The sequence below is a fragment of the Phragmites australis genome, chromosome 11 (genome assembly GCF_958298935.1).
Source record: "Phragmites australis chromosome 11, lpPhrAust1.1, whole genome shotgun sequence".
Classification (NCBI taxonomy): domain Eukaryota; kingdom Viridiplantae; phylum Streptophyta; class Magnoliopsida; order Poales; family Poaceae; genus Phragmites; species Phragmites australis.
The window spans coordinates 26,214,790-26,236,464 of NC_084931.1; the positions used below are offsets into that span (position 1 = coordinate 26,214,790).

Below are 21,675 nucleotides of genomic sequence, written 5' to 3' on the forward strand. Positions count from 1 at the left end.
GCAGCACTGCCTTGATTGACACTCGATTCTGCTGCGTGCTCCAGTCCACTGGAACGGGAGATCGACCGTGAGCGGTTCCGAATAAAACCAGTGCAGCTTTCCCAGCACATGCTCCAAACATTTCGTGATACGTGAGGTGTCAGGGTTCTGCACTGGCTTAGAAAATTCAAGCATGCGTTATACCTGTAAAAGAAATCCGTTAAGTACAGGCCAACAAGTGCTTAGTGGGCCGGAGATGCTCTCATTGTTCGCAGTCATCACGCACAGGTGTTAAAATAGTGGTACAATTTTGACCGGTGTGGATGGCAATGAAGATGAAGATCTTTGTTTGGTCGCTGCACCATCACACGATATAGTGACTGGCTACTGTAAATGATTGACGTGCTTAACATTGTTGTGCACTAAACATGTACTGAGTAATGATGTAAACCATTGAGTTGTTTATTGCTCAGTTCTGTCCTTTGTTCTAAAAGATTTAGAGGATGTTTTTTTAGATGCCTGATTTTTTTTTATTTTTTAGACAACGGCTGTGAACTCTTAGATAGATATTTAATGATTTATAGTCGTTTTCAATCTCATGCCGCTAGCGCTCGATGATGGTTCGCTCCCCCGCCAGCCGTTTTCAATGGCGACCCTGCCGCCAAATCCGTGGCTATCACTCCTCGCTAACCTCTCGTCTCTGCTCGTCCTCTCCCCGGTCTTACCCTCACTCACCGGTCATCCTCTGCCGCTCGCGATTGACGGCGGGACTCGCCGTCCTGCTCCCACGTCCACCTTTTCTGTTCAGCTGACCTACTTCCTCAACCTCCTGTAAGTCTAGCGGCCATGAAACAATGATGCAGGAAAAGTTAAGAAGTGTGAAGATTTATAGATGCAGGAAAAGTTACTCGATGCTCTAGACGTGTAGTGCACTAAGCTTGTTCTTCCAGTTGTCCAGTAGAGTTCCATCTTTTAATTTTCTTCTGTTTTCTTTTTAAAAGATTTTCTCTCTCTCTTTCACTTGTACACACATCGTGAAGTCTACACAGTCCTCGTCACTGCTTGGTTTCGATCTCGATTCCTTCCACATGCGCAACACCCTTTCCACAGTGCTGGTGAGTGGTGACACGTGAGACCCAGCGCACCAGCCGGGCCGTGGCGATGTGGCGTATACGCATGGCCGGAACCCACCCATACGTGATACGTCCGCCGTCCGCCATCTCCGGAGTGGTTGGCCGCCGACCGTCGCCCGAACCCGTGCGTGCGCTGCACCCACGCAACCGTAGCGCATGCGCGCTGACCGCTAGCATGGCCTGCCCTAGCCCTAATGGGGCGCGGGCGCAAGAGCGATCGCGGCGAAAAGCAGCCAATCGCAGCGCCCGGCCGGCCGGAGCGCGCGGTGGAAGGAAGCGGCGCGACGCGGTGGAAGTGGCCTACTGGCCTACTCACAAGTCACAACGCTTGGTGCTGGTTCTGTCGGAAAAGCGCTGAACCCTCTCGCTAGACTTCCGATCAGGCTCGGGATCAGATCACCAGATATCGCGTGGACGGTCGACGGGACCGAGAGCCGAGCCTAAACAGAGCCAAGGGAACGGACGGGGCGCGTTTCAAAAAAACTCGAGGCTTGAGAGCTGCTCTAGCTCGAGATCCAAACGAACCAAGCTCGAGACTGCAGGTAAGCTTGTTGGGCCAAACGAGTCGAGCTCAAATAGCTAAAGCTTAACTGTTGTGCGACACCTAAAGATACAAAAGAAAAACTCGCAGCCTCCTCATCCACTAAAGTTGAACTCAAGACTCATGAGCTACTTAAGTTCGATTCAACAAAAACTCGATTTGAGCTCAGTTTGACTAAAAAACAAGCAGAGTTCGAACCTAGAGGTGAACAAACCGAGTTCGAACCTAGAGGTGAGCTCCATGTGAAAAGATTAGGGAAAATGTGGTTACCAAACTCGGTTCACCACGGGTACATGTTATATAGCGGCAAAGGGCCAATAGGATTACATCAAGGTTGTTGTGTTCGGTTGATTTGCTGTACAGCTTGGTTGAGAAGAAATCCAACTCTAACTCTATCTCTAAAACTCTCAAACCGAATCACCAACAGCATTATCGCATGATACAAGGAGAATTTCAACTATTTCTAACAGCTCCTCTCAATCTAAACTTTTCTTGTCTTGAAGATTTAGATTGCCTCGAAAGTTTTCAAACTTGCGGACTGGTAATGCCTTTGTAAATCCGTCAGCTAGCTGATCTCCAGAAGGTATCAACCGTATCTGTAATTGCTTGTTTGCGACTCTCTCACGAACAAAGTGGAAATCAATTTCTATATGCTTTGCTCTAGCATGAAACACTGGGTTGGCAGATAAATAAGTTGCTCCTAAATTATCACACCATAAACAAGGAGGCTGCTGCAAATGTATTCCAAGTTCCTTCAACAAGGATTCTAGCCAAATTACCTCAGCTGTTGCATTTGCCATAGATTTATATTCTACTTCAGTACTTGACCGAGACACCGTTGCTTGTTTCCTAGCACTCCAAGAGATAAGATTAGCACCAAAGAAAATAGCAAAGCCTCCAGTGGATCTTCTATCATCAATACTTCCAGCCCAGTCACCGTCAGAAAAAGCATTAATCAGCATTGAACTAGATTTCTGTAGCTTTAAGCCTATACCAATCGTGTGCTTCACATACCTCAATATTCTCTTAACAGCAGTCCAATGAACCGTGGTAGTAGAGTGTAAGAATTGACACACCTTGTTTACTGAATATGCCAGATCGGGTCTTGTAAGAGTAAGGTATTGAAGTGCACCAACTATACTCCTGTATCTCGTGTTGTCTTCAGAATTGAGCGCTGTTCCTACATGACACGACAGCTTTTCTGTAGATGACAAAGGTGTGGGAGATGGCTTACAGTTCTTCATGCCAACACGAGAAAGAATTTCCCTTGCATATTTTTCTTGTGACAGCAATATGCCATCCTTTTCTTTGCGCACTTCAATACCTAGAAAGTAGTGTAACTCTCCAAGATCCTTCAAGGCAAAGTCCTTCTTGAGATCTCTAAGTAAAGCTGCAATTGCATCTTGAGAGGAGCTAGTAACAATTATATCATCAACATATATCAACATAAATATTGTCACATGTCCCTTTTGATATATAAAGAGTGATGTATCTAACTTTGAAGTCTTAAAACCAAGATCGATAAGTTTAGAGCTTAACCTAGAATACCAGGCCCTTGGCGCTTGCTTCAATCCATATATGGCCTTGTCAAGCTTGCACACAAGAAGTGGTGCGTCTGCACTCTTAAAGCCTGGAGGTTGTCTCATATATACCTCTTCTTCCATAACACCATGAAGAAACGCGTTCTGTACATCTAATTGTCTAAGGCACCATCCTTTAGATACTGCAATAGATAAAACAAGCCTGACAGTAGCAATTTTCACTACAGGACTAAAGGTGTCCTCATAATCAATGCCATATCGTTGTTTAAAACCTTTTGCTACTAGCCGGGCTTTGTACCTATCAATAGTGCCATCTGCCTTTCTTTTAATTTTAAATACCCATTTGCAATCAATGAGATTTTTACCTTCTTTCTCAGGAACAAGATGCCAAGTATGATTCTTTAACAAAGCTTGATATTCATCTTCCATAGCTTTCTTCCACTTTGGATCACCAAAAGCTTCTTGTATATTCTCCGGTTCTCCTGTTGCACAAAAGTTTCCATACCTAATTGTCCCATCATGAAAGTTTTTGGGCTTCACAATGCCACTCTGCAATCGTGTCCTTGGTCTCTGAATATCAATTGAAACCTGGACCTCAGCATCTGGATTGCTTGAACCAAACGCTGAAGGAGACAGAGGAACGGGCGGAGTAGTCTGCGTGGCCGCACCCGATCCAGAACTCGGTGTAGAGGATCCGCCTTTCGCAGAAGACAGTCGCCTGGTTGCTGCGCTGTGATTCGTCGAAGCAGAACCAGGAGTCCCGGTCGGAGGCGCAGGTCCATCCCCCCCACGCGCCGAGTCGGGGCTGATTCCCGTACGCCCGACAGACGCCGAGTCCATGCAGTCGCCATCAGGAGCCGTATTCTTGTGGGATCGCGCACCTGACACGGCAGGAGAATTAGCAGGTCGATCTCCATCGGATCCACCACCGGGATTTGCTGCGGCAGGAGGGAAGATCATGTCACTAGAGGTTTGTGAACCAGTTGAGGCCGAAGTTTCTTGTAAATTTTCCTGCACATCATCAATCTCAACAGCAGGATTAGTAAATATTGGATTAGTACTATCTACACCCCCTGTAGCGAGGAGATTTTGTGGAAGAAGAAGGATCTCTTTGCGAAGAAGAGCTCCTGCATTAGAACGGAGTTGAGCGAAAGGAAAAATTGTTTCATCGAAAATAACATCACGAGAGATGTAGACTCGGCCTGTAGATGGTTCAAGACATTTGAAACCTTTGTGCATGGCGCTGTAGCCAAGAAAAACACATCGCGTGGACCTAAAAGCGAGCTTCCTGTTGTTGTAGGGTCTCAAATTTGGCCACACCGCACATCCAAACACTCTCAAGGAGTTATAATCTGGTTTCTTTTTTAGAAGAAGTTCAGCAGGAGTTTGATATTTGATCACACGGCTAGGGAGGAGATTAATGAGGTATGTTGCTGTGAGAAACACCTCGTCCCAAAATTTTAGAGGCATGGAGGCATTTGCAAGGAGAGCCAAACCAACCTCTACTATATGGCGGTGTTTGCGCTCGGCTGCTCCGTTTTGTTGGTGAGCATGAGGACAAGAGACTCTCTGTGAGATGCCTATCTTTTGAAAGAAGGAATTTAACCCTTGGTACTCACCCCCCAATCCGTTTGCATAGAGAGAATTTTTCTATTGAACTTCCTTTCAACAAGGTTTTGAAAGTTATGAAAAACTTGGAAGACCTCTGATTTCTTTTTCAGAAGATATATCCAGGTGTATTTACTGTAGTCATCAATAAAACTAACATAGTAAGAGTGACGACCTACAGATAAAGGAGCCGGACCCCAAACATCCGAAAAGATTAAATCAAGAGGACTTGTAGATATGCTGGTTGATATAGAATAAGGTAGCTGATGGCTCTTGGCCATTTGACAGGAATCACAAATAGAATCTTTATTCTCACTACTAATGAAAGAAAGTTTATTCTCTCTAAGAACACGATCTACGATAGGAGAGGCAGGGTGACCTAGACGGCTATGCCATCTTGAGGACGATGGTTTATTGACTCCATGGGCCTGCTTCCTTGAGTCCTCTTCTAGCTGGGACGTTAAGGGGTACAGGCCACCTTTGCATCTACCCTGATGGAGGATTCTTCTCGTTTCCTGATCCTTGATAAGAAAGAAATTAGGATGGAATTCAAGAAACACGTTATTGTCAGAGGTTACACGATGAACGGAAGCAAGACTTTTTGTTGCACTAGGAACATGAAGGACGTTGTCAAGGTGCAGATCTCTAATGGGGATATGTAAAATAGTACTACCAATATTACTAATTTTCATACCTGCACCGCTTGCAGTGTGCACTTGATCACGTCCATTGTAGCGGTCACGAACAGATAGCTTCTCTAGATCTCCAGTGATATTATCCGAAGCACCACTATCCATGTACCAATTGGTGTCTACTCCATAGCCCACGGTTGCTGCTCTTGCTGTCTTGTCATTTGGTTGCTCCTCATCTTCATCATATCTATACCAGCAGATTGACGCCTCATGACCGATCTTCTTGCAGATCTGACAAGTGGGCTTGGAATTGGATTTTTGGCCTCCTTGCTTGGAAGATCCTCCTCCACCAGAGTTGTTACGTTGTGGTCCATCTCTACCACGACCGCGCCCTCGACGACTGCCGCGAGCGCGAGAGCCACCACGCCCACGATTTACAGCATTAGCCGAAGAGACATACTGTCCTCCTCCTCCTTGATTATCCTGGTACAACTCCAAGCGCGCGTCATATGCCAATAATTGAGCATAGAGTTCATCCAAAGAAGTCGGATCAGCTCGCCCAAGAACAGAAGACACAAAAGGGTTGTACTCGTAATCAAGGCCATTCAAGATTTGATTTACAACTTCCTCATCATCTATAATCTTACCAACTGCAGCAAGCTCGTCCTTGATCCCAATCATCTTGGTGAAGTAAGCCGATGTAGACATGGTTCCCTTCTTGAGATTGGCGAGTTGCATGCGCAGATTGGACACCCGCGCCCTGGAGTGCGCAGAGAACATGTTCTCAAGCGCCTTCCAGAGCTCGGCCGACGACTCCAGTGTTGCAACTTGCGCTAGGACGTCTTTGGCGACCGAGTTGATCAGGTAGCCTAGAAGCTGCTGATCTTTCGCCAGCCATCTGTCATACTCCGGATTGGGTACGACGATTTTCTTCTTCACAGCATCTTCCTCTTCGATGGTCTTGGGAGGTGCCGGAGATTTTCCTTCAAGGATACCCATGAGTTGGGCTCCACGGATGGCTGGGAGCACTTGCGCCTTCCAGAGGCGAAAGTTGTCCCTGGTCAGTTTTTCCGAGACGGAGGGACCGAGAGTAGGCGGGGTGTAGCAGGATGGTGATGCCATTGACGACTAGGGATAGAAGGTAGATGTATTAGGAAGAAGATGCTCTGATTACCATGAAAAAATTAGGGAAAACGTGGTTACCAAACTCGGTTCACCACGGGTACATGTTATATAGCGGCAAAGGGCCAATAGGATTACATCAAGGTTGTTGTGTTCGGTTGATTTGCTGTACAGCTTGGTTGAGAAGAAATCCAACTCTAACTCTATCTCTAAAACTCTCAAACCGAATCACCAACAGCATTATCGCATGATACAAGGAGAATTTCAACTATTTCTAACACCATGAACCTCACTAGCCGAGCTTGAGTAGCTCGTTAAGGCTTGGCTGTGAGCTATCCAAGAACTCAGCCAATACAGTCTCTTCCCTCCAAGCAGATTCAATTTATTAGTCCCCATCCCGAGTCAAAGCACCCACCCTGTCCATTTCTTACCTTGTCCCACAACATCTCCCCAAGCTGCAATGCCCTCTAGGCCTCCGCGCATTTTCCCATCCTCTCCTCTCCCTACAGTTTCTTCGTCAAAGCTGCAAGTCATCACTGTGCCACCAAGGGCTAGCTACGGCTTTGGTCTCTCCAATTTCCAAGCACAAGCACAGCAAGGACCAAACGGGTGGCCACCTTTTTACTTCTTTCACTACCTTGTGCTTGTTTTTGTTGCCAGTGTATGCATGCTGGCAAGTAGGCCTGTCAACGGCGAGTCCGTCATCTCAAGTTTGAATTTGATAGAAACTCAAGTCAAGTTTAATCTGAGTTAAAGATTTAGTCGAGACTATATGGTTGTTGTTAGGGTCTTGAGCCGAGCTCGAATTGAGATTAGAACGAGTCGAATTTGAGTAGCTCATGAATCTGAAGTTTTTTTATAGCTTTATTTATGAGCCACATATGTATATAGTCACGTGACTTTTAAGGTTGGGTAATTGGACTTTGAATTAGATGATGAGATTAAAAAATGACTTGGCTAGAGTCAATGAATACCGTATTTACCTCAAGTGACAACAGTTGGAGTTAGCTGAGCTATTCGAGCTCGAGCTCAACAAGCTCGTAAGCTTGTGACTAGCTTTGAGCTTGGCTTGTTAAGTCTCTAGACAAGGTCGAATCGAGATTATAGAGTCAAGTTTGAATATCTCGCAAGCTTTGAGCTTTTTTGACAGCCTTACTATCGAGCTAGTGACTACATGCCGTCTTGAGGCACAAGCACAGCAACAAAACATGGAGAGGAATCCATTTCGTCCGTTGCCTCGATTGGAGCAGATCGCCATCACTTGCCAGCGCCACGGCTGTTCTCTCCCTGCTAAGCGTCAACACCTTTTCCCTCCACAATCACCTGTGATGCTCTATGTAAACTAGCCTACTCAAGCCTTTGAGCTTAAATCGAGCCGAGCTCGAGCCCATTTGCAAGCTTGGCTTAATCTTAGGCTCGAAATTGAACTCAGACTCGAGTGTCTGTCAAGCTCGAGCTTGAAGTGCCAGCTCACTTGAGCTTGGCTCGATGATAGCCCTGTATCCAACTGACTTCAATAGACTCTAACAGACTATCGAGCTTGAGCTTAACATAGTAGACTTGCTTGAGCTCGGCTCATCTACAGCTGCGCGGGCACTATCATCGTTGCCGGTTCGTGCGTGGGGACGGGGAAATCCGGCGAATTTTGGGTTGGGCACCACGGCGGCGCATGATTACATCGAAATGATGGCGGTTTTGAGTGAGCACTTGCTAAGTATTTTGCTCGTCAGACAGTGATTAATCTGGATTTGGGCACGTGCTCTCTGTAGGTGCTGTGCCGTGGAACCTTTCCGTCCCCGTCATGCGATCGCCGTTGTTCCTTCGGTCTCGGGCGCGTGCTTTTCGTCCATCGGATTAAGGCTGTCGAACAGCGAGCCCCTACTCCTGGAAGCAAAGCTACATTCTATGTTCAGGTGTAATGTAATCGATTACCTTATCTTCTCCATGGCATGGGAACACGGGTCACGGGATTTGTGCTTCTGTGCTGATTGCTTTGTTTGGCCCAGAAAAGGGGTTGGGCTTGATGAATGGAACGCAACGAGACACAGCAAAAGGGAGGAGAGTTTTTTTTATATATTTTCTAGCATTAATATTTAAGTAAATAGATCTTTGTTGGAATAATTTATAAAAATAGACGTCTACCGTCCTCTGAAAATCCTTTCAAATGGTGGTTAGCATACCACGGTGACACATATATCTATTTCACTTTCTTATGGGTGGTTAGACCTCTCTCCCAGCACAGAATCTGTACCGTCACTACTCACCCACTCAAAGGGCGGGTAGGTCCCCACCGCGTGCTCCTCTCCTACCCAACACACTATAAATAGACTAAAAATCAACTAAAATAGGCATTTAAATCTAAAAAAAGAAATTGATGGGGACGAGATGAGAGGGAGGCAGCGCGGTGAAGCCTTACTGTTTTTGATCCATGGATTTAGGATCTCAGTTTCCAATAATTTTTCTAAATTTATATTTTTATTAGTAATTAAAATATTAATAGATCTAGGATTTAGCGACATAATAATAGTTATATTATATAAGACATAGGGTTTAGCAAGGTTATCAGAAAATGAGATTTTCTATCTTTTGTAATATATTATAAAGATATATTTTAACATGGTAGAATAGCCATTAGATATATAGTTATATTTAGAGTACAATAGTTTTGATTATATAGATTTTACAAAATAGTGATGTAGGTAATAATTATAGATAATTAGAAACTATATTAAGTAGATGAGGGTTTAATTAATTTAAATTGGTTAGTTTGCTTAGGATCAATATTGATTGTAACGAACTGAACGTATTGTTAGGTGATCATCAGTTTCAATAATTAGAAGTATAGTTTTTGGTATTAACGTTTGACATATTTTTGGATATTTCCAGGGATGTCTGATAAACTATATTTTCAGATATATTATGGTGAATGTCATATTGATTATGGTCCTAGCGGTGTAGATCTCTCTGGATTTTAACATGTCGTCAAGGGACTTAATAGAACCGATAAGAGGACCATAGTGGGCATCTGCAAGTGGTTGATGCACTATTTCAACTTGATTCCCAGCAACATGACCTTAAGCTAAGAGCGGTGCTAAGTCATGCTACTTAGGGGTACTTTCAGGAGCTTGTCCCGATTAATACGACATCTACTTAGAGACAGTACATAGATATAGCTTATGAATGTGGTCTCCCTCTTGTGCTGCTAGCTAAGGCGTACCAAAAGGATCCAACAAAGAAAAACGTTGGAAAGTAGTAGCAGAAACAAGTTAGGCGGTGGTGGATAAAGCACACCAGACAACTGTGGGGGACGAACAAGACATTATGGATGTGCATGAGATGCAACCAAGGGGTGTAGCCGATGAGGGGGAGCACATCTCTAGCATAATTGAAGAGATGGATAGGGAGGATCAGGAGCTCGAGGAAGCCATTGCCTATAAGGATTCATCCGATGAGGAGAAAAATACTCCTGTTTCTGCAGAGTGGAGGAATCAGGAATTTTCAAATCTAGTGGTCGGTGAGGGTCATCGGACACCGTGGGAATATCATGATAACGAGGTGTCCCAGGGTGCTACTAAGGGGATTGTTATTGACGCAGTGAAATTCTAGTCATTGTCCCTTCGGAGGCAGTTCAAGGTTGTGAAGTCAAGCAAAAGAGAGTACAATGCCAAGTGTTTGATGTCTGATTATTAGTACCGGGTGTACGCATTCAGGGGGAAATGGGTTGACAACTGGGAGTGCTCAATACTTAAGGAGCATAACTGTCATATTGAGGAAATAGAGTTGTCCCACGGGAACATGTCATCTGCTTTTGTTGTCAATGTTATGTACGAAGAGATTGTGAACAACCTAAATTATAAGCCACGTTCAATAATTCGTGCTATTGAGGAAATGTTCGAGTACACAATAAACTACATTAAGCATGGAGGGTGAAATAGAATGCTATTGAGATAAGGTTTGTGACATACGAAAATTTATATGACCGTTTGCACCTTTTGTAGGTTACTACGGTGATGAAGTCGGGATGTCTTCATTTGCACCTCCACCGTTCGCACCCTACTTCGGCACTTAGGCATGACCGTCTACAACTGCCCTTACATACCATATAGGTACAACATTGTATTTTTACTAATACATTTATTTCCACATTTATCGTATATAATACATTTATCCATTCACAGGCCCCTCTAGTGATTATGTGATGGCAACGGCACCATCACGGTCGTCTTACGCGAGTCAGGAGAATGAACTTGGGTCGGAGGAGAATGAACTTGGGTCGGACCCCCCCCCCTCCCGCTCGACCGCGTGAGGGACTTCTTTGGGAGCACACCGGACTATGACGTCGTCATGCGGTCCCAACTGCCCACTACTCCACTACTGATGCAACAGACCCACGCTACTACAGAATCCATTTAGTGGGACGCCCCCCAGATCTATGGAGTCGCCTATACAAATGGTACCACAAACAGTTCCAAACTAGAACCGTCTGAAAAAATGGCAACGAACAGTTACAACAACGCGAATGCTACAGTACAAACAGTTCCAAATTAAAACCGTATGTACTATTGACAGAAATAGAACCATCTATAAAGAAAGAACAATACAAATTAGACGGTTCCAAATTAGAACCGTATGTACAAAAAGGATCAGTACAAACAGTTCTAAACTAGAACCGTCTGTACTAATAGTACAGACGGTTCTAAATTTAGAATCATCTGTACTAATAGTGTCTCACTCACTTTGAGCATATATCTTATACAGATTATTTTCATACAATGGTCAGTAGTGAATGACAGGTGAGATAATAAGCAAGGTTCGTGCGAGATTAGAGGTTGCTGGTTCGACTCCTAGAAAACGCATTCGTGGTATTTTGCGTGAAAAATTGTGTGACTTGCAATCGCGCCTACATAATAATATAGGGGGCTGGTGTGGGTAGGAAAAATATTTTTTTTTAGATTTTTTAGCTCCAAAAAACTTAGTACAGACGGTTTCAATAACAAGCCGTCTGTACAAATCATTTTGTACAAACGTGTGAGGAACCGTCCAAATAATATTCTAATTAATCACCAGTAAGATCATTATTTATAATCACAACCTCGATGATTAACTAAAATATTATCCCGATAGTCCCGGCACGTGTTTTGTGTCCAAGATCGGAACACATGCCTTCCAACATTTAGCATCACAACATAGCTTAAGAGAGAGTAAGTAATTAACATTTATATTGCAAGTATTTAACATGCAACCATTTCCAACAGTTTACAACAAAAGGCAACAATAACTACGCAGCGAAAACATAAACCTATATAACAAAAGAGAATGAAGCCACATGCCCTTAGGCTCCACCCCAAAAGCACGACCTCCGAGAGTAGGATGCACTACTCTTGCCGCCACCCTGAACGGCAAGCACGAAGTAGCCAAACACCGGTCTCACCAGCAGCACCTGAAAACGCAGGCATGAGTAAGAAGGTACTCGCAAGACTTAAATCATATAGAGCATATATATATAGCTCGACTTCAAGGATTATGCATTAAGCCATTAGCAAGGAAAAGCCACATGATTAAGTTAAACATAAGTGGTTAGCAACCTGGACACATATGTGTGAGCAACTAACTTAACCAACAACAATATAACTCTACTCTGCTGTAACTAACTGAACATAAATAACTAGAACCATTATGAACATACATGTAACAAAGATCAACTCAACCATCTCCCACATATCCAACCATCAACCACAAACGAAAACTCTACGACCGATGCAGATGAACAGAAGCATGCTCATGGCCGAGAGCGTGGCATTTCAAAATATTTTTACATCCTGTAGGGGATACTCCTGGACCCACACGACTTGATGACCATACGACTTGCACGACCACACAGATCCATACAAGGGGTACTCATGTCAACCTTTCCCAATAAGTCCCGATCATTTGAAACATGCATCATTCGGCGCGGCAATACTAGAACTACTCCTGGAGCAAATTAGTACCACTACAAGCCCGCCCGCTCACACCGTCGATGTTCAGGCCCCAAATGACCACAGCTACAAAGATATTCAGCTCGCCTTACCATTAGATCGGCATGTGGTGAGTAAGGTAAGTGTTCGGTTTCCTCTTCCGACCTACCCAAGGGAACTACACATCTGGGATAAACACCTCCTAGCACCGCCCACATCTCGTCTCATACTCATTACTCATACAACCATTATCATCTCATATCCAATATTGTGATCATTATGATAGTAAATAATGGCTATGCTCACGAACGATGAAACAATTCACCGCTTGATTTCTACCAAATGACCTATGCATTGCTAAGCATTTCGATTTAACTTGTAATCTAGACACCAACAACATATTCAAGGTGACAAGGAAAGGATGAACAACAATTCAAGGTGGAAGTAATGCATTCAACATCGGATCTACCCACTTGTACCCGATCTCGACTCGACACATGCAAACATACATAAGCATATTTTATCAATTTTAGACTTTATTCAATTGAACAAAGGTGCAATATGCTTAGTTGCTTGCCTTGCTGCTCAGGTGGCTGCCTATAATTACCCCACGCAACACTCGCAGAAATCTGGAAGATTGGAGTCATCTTCAACCACGGTCGCCTCCTGATCCGGCTCCTTGTTCACTAAAGAAGAGCGCATGCAATGATAAGTATGAGTGAATGCAACGAGGTATGCCACAATTCTTAACAACATGCTAGAAGTACAAGACATGCAAAACAATGCCATACTAAATGATCTAAATGATATCTGGAAGATAACAGCCACCTGGAGTATCCGGGTTGATCCGGAGTATCTGGTTCCGGACCCTCCGGGTGAACCTTCGGAAGAGGCGCTCGGTTACTGCCTTTTGCTTATCTGACCCGAAGTATCCTGGTGAATCCAGAATATCCGAGTTCCAAAGCCTCCGAGCCATCCTCCGGTGAAGGTGCACGGTTAGCCACTATTCTAACTTAACCCGGAACCTCCAGACTGGTCCGGACTATCCGAGCTGTGCCGGACACACCAGGTGAGGCTCCGGGAGAGGCTCTCAGCTAATCATTAATGCAACTACCCGAAGTCTCCGGGTTTACATGGATTATCCGGGTGAGGAAGACTTAGATTATTCCAAAAATTTTCCCTTGATCGATTCGACTCACTTTACAAATCTATGCTAAACAAACGTGTATATGCCATATCCAAAAGATTCTAAACCCATCTTGCACCCTAAACCCTAACAAATTTTGAACACAATTCGATGGATGATTTTTGCTGAACCCGGAGTATCCGGGTAAGGCCGAAGTATCCGGGTCAGCCCAGAAAAGCTGCTCTCGAGTGGATTTTTAGTCGATTCGAGTTACGATCTTTTCCAAGCCTAAAGGAAACATGTTAGGGATAGTCTAAGGGTCCTAGAACTCACTCATCAATTAGCAACACGACTCTATAGCTCAAATTTGTCCAAAACTCCATTTTTGCTCCAAAAAGCTTAAGAACTTCAAGAACTACTCGATTCTTCCATGAAAACGAAAATGAATTAGATAGATGAGTAGCTCATGAACTAGAGAATGCAATGGTACCACATGCATACCTCAAATCCTTCTCTTGAGGTCGGATTTTGGGAGAAAGGGAGAGAGAGCTTGAGAGGGGAGTGAGAGGGAGCTGTTGCACTTGCTAGCTTGGTTGAGCACGTGAGAGAGGGAGTGGGAGCAGGTGGGCACGGTGGGGCTGCTGATGGGGGCAACCAAGTGAGAGGGAGAGAGAGGTAAGGTGTGGGACCGGCCGGTGGGTCCCACGTATAAGAGAAAAAGGTTCTTTTTAACTGCAAATTCTATTCTTTTCTCTCTCAAATTTGTTTCTCTTATCCAAATAATTTTAAACGAATTGATTTATAGTTAAAAAAAACACACAAAATTAAACATAATGCTTAATAATCATATTTATGCTTAATTATGTAATTACAGATTTTGGGACGTGACAAAACGGTTCAAAAACCATCTATACAAATCTGATTTGTACAAAATCTTTTCCACAAACGGTTCAAAAGAGTGTCCTACAAGGGGTTTTTGAACTGTCTGTACAAATCATTTTTCTACTAGTGCCTGGAGGAGACCTTGACTCCCTTGATCGCTACGAGGCCTACCAGGCAGGTTGTTCCACTGGACAACCTGACCTACTCTAGGGGCCACCTGAGGGTGAACCAGCAGCAACGAAGACGGGACCATGATGATGGGAACAGTCGATAACAGCGTGGGAGGCAGTAGTAGGATTTTACCTTTGCTTTCGTAACTTACATGTTTGTTTCATGATACATGTTCAATTCGCAAACTAATCTTATATATTTGGACGTGTCTACTTTCTATGTACTATATGTGACCGCACGCTAGTGCCTTTTTAGATTAACGAAACCGCCTTTTTATGAGCGATGTGATCACATGCTGCTACCTTTTATGAGCATTGTGACCACACATTCTGCTTTCTATGTATTACAAGTTCAGACATTACTACTTACCATGTCGTTAATTTATTTATTAATCCCATGTGACATCACTCTACCAGCTTCTCAGAGTGAAGTCACCTCTCATTGCCACCTTTTTAGGGAGACGCGACCCCTTGCTATCAACTTTTCAAACTAACGAAATTGCTCGTAGCCACCTTTTTAGACCGATGTGACCGCATGCTGCTGACTACTCATAGTCCAGTGACCGCTCACTGTAAGAAGGTATCTAATGCATGCACTATCTCTAAATTACATACCTACACTTGGTACATACATCATCGATCCCTACTTATAAAAAACGAGACCGAGGCAACGAGAAGATTATGACATCGCAATTTTCTAAAACACCACTACCATCTGATACCTAATACTAAACCATAGCTACCTCCTCAAGCAGACATTTCTCGTGGATATCCAAATTCTCAATGGTAGCCCTACAGACTATGAGGCAGACCTAGGCAAAAGGTGACGATTTGTTTAAGAAAGAGAACCTGAACAAAGTGCTGTCGAAAATGGCAAACCATGACCCATTGTCCCTATTTCACCACGGAGGAATGGCGGTGAACGGTAAGCTCTATGACCTCCATGGACCTAAATACACACTTGTTAGAGTGTTGTCATAGATATATCAGGATGTGCAAACTAGCCGATATAATAAAGTGTTCTAGCAAGCAAGCACACACGATATTTATGCACCCTCAACAGTACAAGGAGCACATTAAGGTACGTTTATCGTTATTACATGTCCCGGTTAATTGTTATGTTGCACTTCTAAGACACGTTTATATTTCCATATGCTCTTTTTGTATACTAGGTATTCCCTCGCAATGAAGAGTTGCTGAACAAACCCATCGAGAACTTTTTTGGTAGCATCTGCTCTTCGGTGATGACTGCTTACCCGGACATAACTGGAGACGTAGAGGTGGTCATTCAAGACCTTCACGCAGTTGTGAAAGAGGCAGTGATTTGAGCCACCGTGAAAGAGTTGGTCGTTCAACAACAACCACAAGAGGACACGCTTCTACCACTTCTGTCACAATTGAAGGGGTTGGTTTCAACGATGATGACTTCATGCTTACTCCTCAGAGAACTCCACACCGTTCTGAATTCTCTATCGACGGGGCAGATAACTAGGATACTAATTTTGATTATTTTTTTGTATATACCAGCATCACGTAGACCAAAATCCCCAGAATACGATTACCATTGGATGGAACGGGAGATAAGGCATAAACAGCTTCAAGGGCCATTTTGTCCGTAATGTTTATGCTACTAAATGTTGTACTTGTTAAATTCAAGGTGGTTATATCATTTTTAATCTATTACCTAAGTTGTGTATGTATCTTACATGTAGCTTACATGCTATTAGTAATGTTCAAATTCCATATACTCATCTCATGTACATATTCTATCTAACATTCAGTGTGGATTTTTCATTTCACTTTTATGTATTTATTCTATCTTTACTTTAATATTTTCTAAGTTTTTTGTTATTTTCCTTAGATAACTTCTGAGATTTGTTATTTTTATAATAAAACTGGGCTAACGGTCCCCTAAGAGGATGGTAGGGGTGCTAACCGTCCTCTCAGAATGCGGTAAGGGGAGTGCGGGGCCTAACCGTCCTCTCAGAGAACGGCAAGAAGTACCTGTGTCACCGTGGCACGTTAATCGCCCTGTAGCCCTTTCAGAAGACGAAAGACGTATATTTGTGTAAATCTTTCCATTAAAAGCTTATTTATTTAAATATTAATGTTAGAAAAGTAAAAATAAAAAAAACTCAAGGGAGGAGATTTCTTTTTTGAAAGGATGGGAGGAGGTTTTTTAAGGACATACGGCCCAGGTGTAATTTCGAGGGAAAGAAGCAGAAGAGGCCTCGTATGGCCCATTTCTCTAAGGCTCTCGGCCCCACTTGATAGGCCCAGGTCTTCGTGTACGAAACTTCCCCAGCCGCCGCTTGGGTCTCTCGCTACAGCCGAGGTCCAGAGCCGTGGGCTTTGTGGTCTATGGGCTCCGCTGAACGTTCGATCGGAATCGAGCGAGCGAGATTCCGCTGCCACGGGATTACCGCATCCTGGCCGTTCCGACCGCGTATATATAATGAGACGAGCAGGATGTTCGGGAGACGCGCGTAAAACCCAACCCCCTCCGCCGCCGCAGGCTTGCATCCTCCTCCCGTTCAGCTTTCGAGGTACGCACGCACGCACGCACCGATCCTATCCTATCCTTCTTCGAATCAAAAAAAAGAAAGAAAGAAGTCTTTGATCTTCGTCTTCGTTCGACAACGATTTCCTGTGTAATTTTGATTGAATGGGGGGTTTAGTGCGAAGGTCTCCCGTAAAAATTAATATGTTTACTGTTCTGCGAGTATTCGCATTCCTTAGGTAGGAGAGTTGTTTTTTAGGATGCCAGGAAAACTTGTGCTGGTGATTTATTGTAGTTTTGGACCATTTGAGTTGCTAATGGGCCTCATCGGTAGATCATCAGCTGTTGGCTTCCGTTTTGACAATCCCCATTTTATAAGCTAAGTAGCTTCGTGATTTCGATTCATTCCTGCGTGGTTTGAAGGGAGACGGTAGAATAGTAGGCGCAATACCACGCGATCTGGCAACTTTAATTTTTAGTTTCGCTGATAGAGAAACCTGGGCTTCTAGGACTCGAATCTAATGCCGCAGGGAACTGGGAAGTATGTGATGTTTAGGGGTTGTTTGGATGAGTGGGGTTTCCCTGGAAAATTTGGGGATGCAATTCCAGTTTAGATTAAACCCTAAGGATTCGAATGCAAATCCCATATCCGAACTGGTCCTTAGAGACTGGGGCCGACTGTTTGCCTGATTGGGATAGCTTCGGGAATGTTTATGGTTTAGTTGAAATTTGAACGAATCAACTATCTGAGGGTTTGGATCTAAATAGGTTCTTACGTGCCTTTACATGCCTGATTGAAATGGATTTACTTGTATAATTGCATTCATATGTATATAAATTGTTTTTATTTTAATTTTCTTAGAGGAAGGATGTCCTGTTAGTTCTCCCATTCTCCGTGCAAGTTTAGCATATACCGAGCTAACACTATGATTTGTCTTTCACAAATGCTTGTTTAAGGCATTTCTGTAGTTGTCACGATGAAGCTGATCGCTTCGTACCTGCTCGCTGTTCTGGGTGGTAACACTTCCCCGACTGCTGATGATGTTAAGAACATCCTGGAATCAGGTATTTCTGCTATGTTGGTTGTAAGTCACTGATTCCCCAGTTGCATAACGTAAAGAGATGCACTTATTTTTTCCCTTTATTTTAACAAGATTAAAAGCAACAGGAACTCACGCTAATTATGGTTATGGTCACACCTTTCTTTAATCTGTGGTATTCTTCTATGGTCATTGTTGGGGCCTTGGGGCTATCATGCGAAAATGTAGTTATATGATTCTATATGTCGTTTGCCTTGAGAATCACTTATATTTTCTTTACAGTTGGGGCTGAAGCTGATGAAGAGAAACTGGAGTTCCTGCTCGCAGAACTCAAAGACAAGGACATAACAGAAGTGATTGCAGCTGGAAGGGAGAAGTTTGCCTCTGTGCCTTCAGGTGGTGGTGCAATCGCTGTGGCAGCTCCAGCTGCTGGAGCTGGTGGTGGTGCAGCACCTGCTGAGGAGGCAAAGGAGGAGAAGGTTGAAGAGAAGGAAGAATCTGATGATGTAAGTATTTTTCACCTCAGTGGTTCCATTCATTTCATCCACTATCTGCTTTGTTTCATGGTTCCTGTCATTGCAAGCATGTGTATTCAAGTTTGGCACAACAATTCCATTTTCTATCACGAACTACCTAGCATAGGTGTATAACTGCTTAAGTGGAAGGTTTCATATCTCGTTAACTTGAAGACTCAACAAGCAATACAATAATTTGGACCATGTTATTCCCATTTAAGCTATTTCATCCAGTTGTTTTTGTGTGTACACATTAGTTACCTTACTGATTGATATTCCTTTTATACTTATGGCAGGACATGGGTTTCAGCTTGTTCGACTAAGTACTCTTTCGTGTGTGGTCTGATACGACAGTACCCGCAAAATATGAAGATATTCAATGTTTGTGCTGTTTTGCGTGAGACAGTGTATATGTTTTGTACTATGCATATGTGAGTATGTGGCATCTTCAGGAATCTAAAGATGTTAAGCCTTAATCTGCATAAACTGAATCTCACTATCTCAGCATGTATGTTCGGTATCGTCAGAGTTCCCATCATGTACGAACAGGGCAGCATTTCTCTGTTGTTCCTGACTGAGTACCGGTGACAATTTGGAGAAAAAAAGTCAATTCTCCCAGTTTCTTCTTCGGTTTTGAATTTGAATGGCAGCTACCTGAAACGAATTAGCCCTGGCCCCATAAACTCATACCTGATACCCTTAGTGCGTGTTTGGTTCTTCTAACGATGTTTCATAAAGTTGTAATCTGCTGTAAATAGGTAGAGCAAAGTCAATTTTTTTAAAAAAATAAGAGTGTTCGGTTGGATATATCTGTCTGAACAGTTTTAGTTGATTTTTGTTTGGTTCATTGAATTTGAGCTTAAATAAGCGAATGTTGATTATTTGAATGAAGATGATTTTGTGATATTGATTAGTGATTTTATCTACATATGTGGATGTAGTGGCTCTTCGGCCCGATTGTGAATTGAAGCTTAAATTGAGTTTCATTCTCGAGTCAGAATGATATCGTATATCTACATTCGTTAGGTTAGGTTACAATAGTAGATGTAAATAGCTAAACATATATATATTTTTTAAAATTATACATATCCATTGAGCTAGGCTGGTGAAAATTTGGGCAAAACTGATAGTTGGTTGCCCAATGGTGACCACTTTGGGCGTGTTTGGTTGCCCGCATTCTGGCTCTGTTCAGGCATATATTCCTGCGGCAAAAATTGTTTGGTTGTCTGGATATATTATTTCTCTTTGTATCTGCAGATATAATTAAACGGTTGAAATTTAGTCTGGAGGATATGTTCAAATCAAGCTTCTCTATAAGTCTAGTCTGGTGATTGTATTGTATCTGCTACAGTGCTGTAACGGGTTCACTCGTTAGTATCAGGTGTATGATCATTGCATTTATTGATGCAGATAACCAAATATCTTGATATGGTCATTGTATTTGTAGGTGTAATGATATTGCATCAGCGTATTTAGACAATCAAGCACTTTTTTTTCAAAGTTACTGCATCCGCTCGATCAGCTTCTTTTTTTCAAGGATATATGGTCCAACTTAAAAAACTCAAGCAATTAAATACACCCTTTGTAACCCATTCCATAAACCTTGATGCTCCAAAACAGTTGCATTTGCGGTTGCAACCACTTGCCCGCCAGGCTGCCACCGCGTAAATGACGCTAGCAAGCATGGCTGAGAAGACATATTCAGGGTGTATGTGGTTAGGTTATGAACCGACATCTTTCTACAAATCACTTAGATTAGTAACTGTCATTAGCAGTTAATTTTTGTAATTAGATGATAACTATATAATTAGCAGTTACATTATGAAGGGACATCGATTGGCGAAAACCGACCTCCCCAATGAGTGCCTTGTCATATCTTTTGCCAGTATAAAAATATAAATATTATTTATCAATAAATACAAGAATCATTCTCTCTACTTTCGGTCACTACTTTCTAATTCTACTTTCAATAGTTATCCCTGTCTTTTGTTTCTGTTACAACTTAGTTCTGTCAGGGATATAATCACTTCATCATTTTCTTAATTGTTGTATTAAATTAAATAGTCTGTAATTTATCGACACTGTGCTCAGAACTTGACCATGGCTATGCTTTAATCTACCTGCACAACATTCTGAGGAATTTTCAGGCCATTGTAGGCATGGTGCTTGCTGCAACCACACGGGAATCATCAGTGAGGTTGCATGATGTACTCCAGTAAGGCGCTTTTTTAGTCTAGTTTTTTCTACTCGCACCTCTAACAATTTTGTGCATCCTCCAACAAGTACCATGATGATATGCATGGCCCAGAAATTTGCCTTCATTCTCTACTGCCTTATTAGGGGTATACATCAGTTTGTTACATAGATAGAAGCATTCTCAAATTGGTGAGATACTCAACTGAAACATTAACAGATTAAATGACCTCTAGTACCTTGCAAAGATGTTTGTTAAGCACAATGACCACCTCAAGCGTGTGTTTGATTATCTGAATTAGGTTTTGTAGGGCTGTATCGTATAAACAGACTGATTAAAATCATATTTATTAAAAAGAACAGTATTTGGTTTGTTGTATTTGGTTACATAGGCTGAGCCGAGTTTTCATTTGGTTGATTGAATCTGAGAGTCTGTTTATTTCAGCTTTGGATTATAAAAAGCAACGTCTAGATTGTAGATTTTAAAAAGCTAGATTGTAAAAGGTTAATGGTCGAAAGTCGAGGGTTGTTTGATATCTTGGATTCTAAGATGGGTTGGATGTTTACTTTGGTTGCGTAATATCCGTGATACCTATTTTTTCTGAATATATATTTATATCTATTTAACATTTTCTTTCATTATTTTTCATACTAGCAAGGAGGCCCGCGCAAACTATGCAGTTAGGCCTGTTTGTTTCTTCATCATATTAAATGTAGGTAAAATAATATTTTATTT

The 21,675-nt window shown here is 42.8% G+C and overlaps 1 protein-coding gene and 1 pseudogene across 1 annotated transcript; one reads left to right on the forward strand and one right to left on the reverse strand.

Moving 5' to 3' along the window:
* Nucleotides 1–5,951: 5,951 nt before the first annotated feature.
* LOC133885965 (small nucleolar RNA Z247) lies at nt 5,952–6,076 on the reverse strand (annotated as a pseudogene).
* An 11,081-nt stretch (nt 6,077–17,157) lies between these two features.
* LOC133885669 (large ribosomal subunit protein P2B-like) lies at nt 17,158–19,232 on the forward strand. Its single transcript, XM_062325406.1, has 4 exons — nt 17,158–17,237; nt 18,149–18,256; nt 18,514–18,737; nt 19,043–19,232. The coding sequence occupies exons 2-4, from the start codon at nt 18,169–18,171 to the stop codon at nt 19,067–19,069; spliced, it is 339 nt and encodes a 112-aa protein (XP_062181390.1). The 5' UTR covers nt 17,158–17,237; nt 18,149–18,168; the 3' UTR covers nt 19,070–19,232.
* The last annotated feature ends 2,443 nt before the right edge of the window (nt 19,233–21,675 follow it).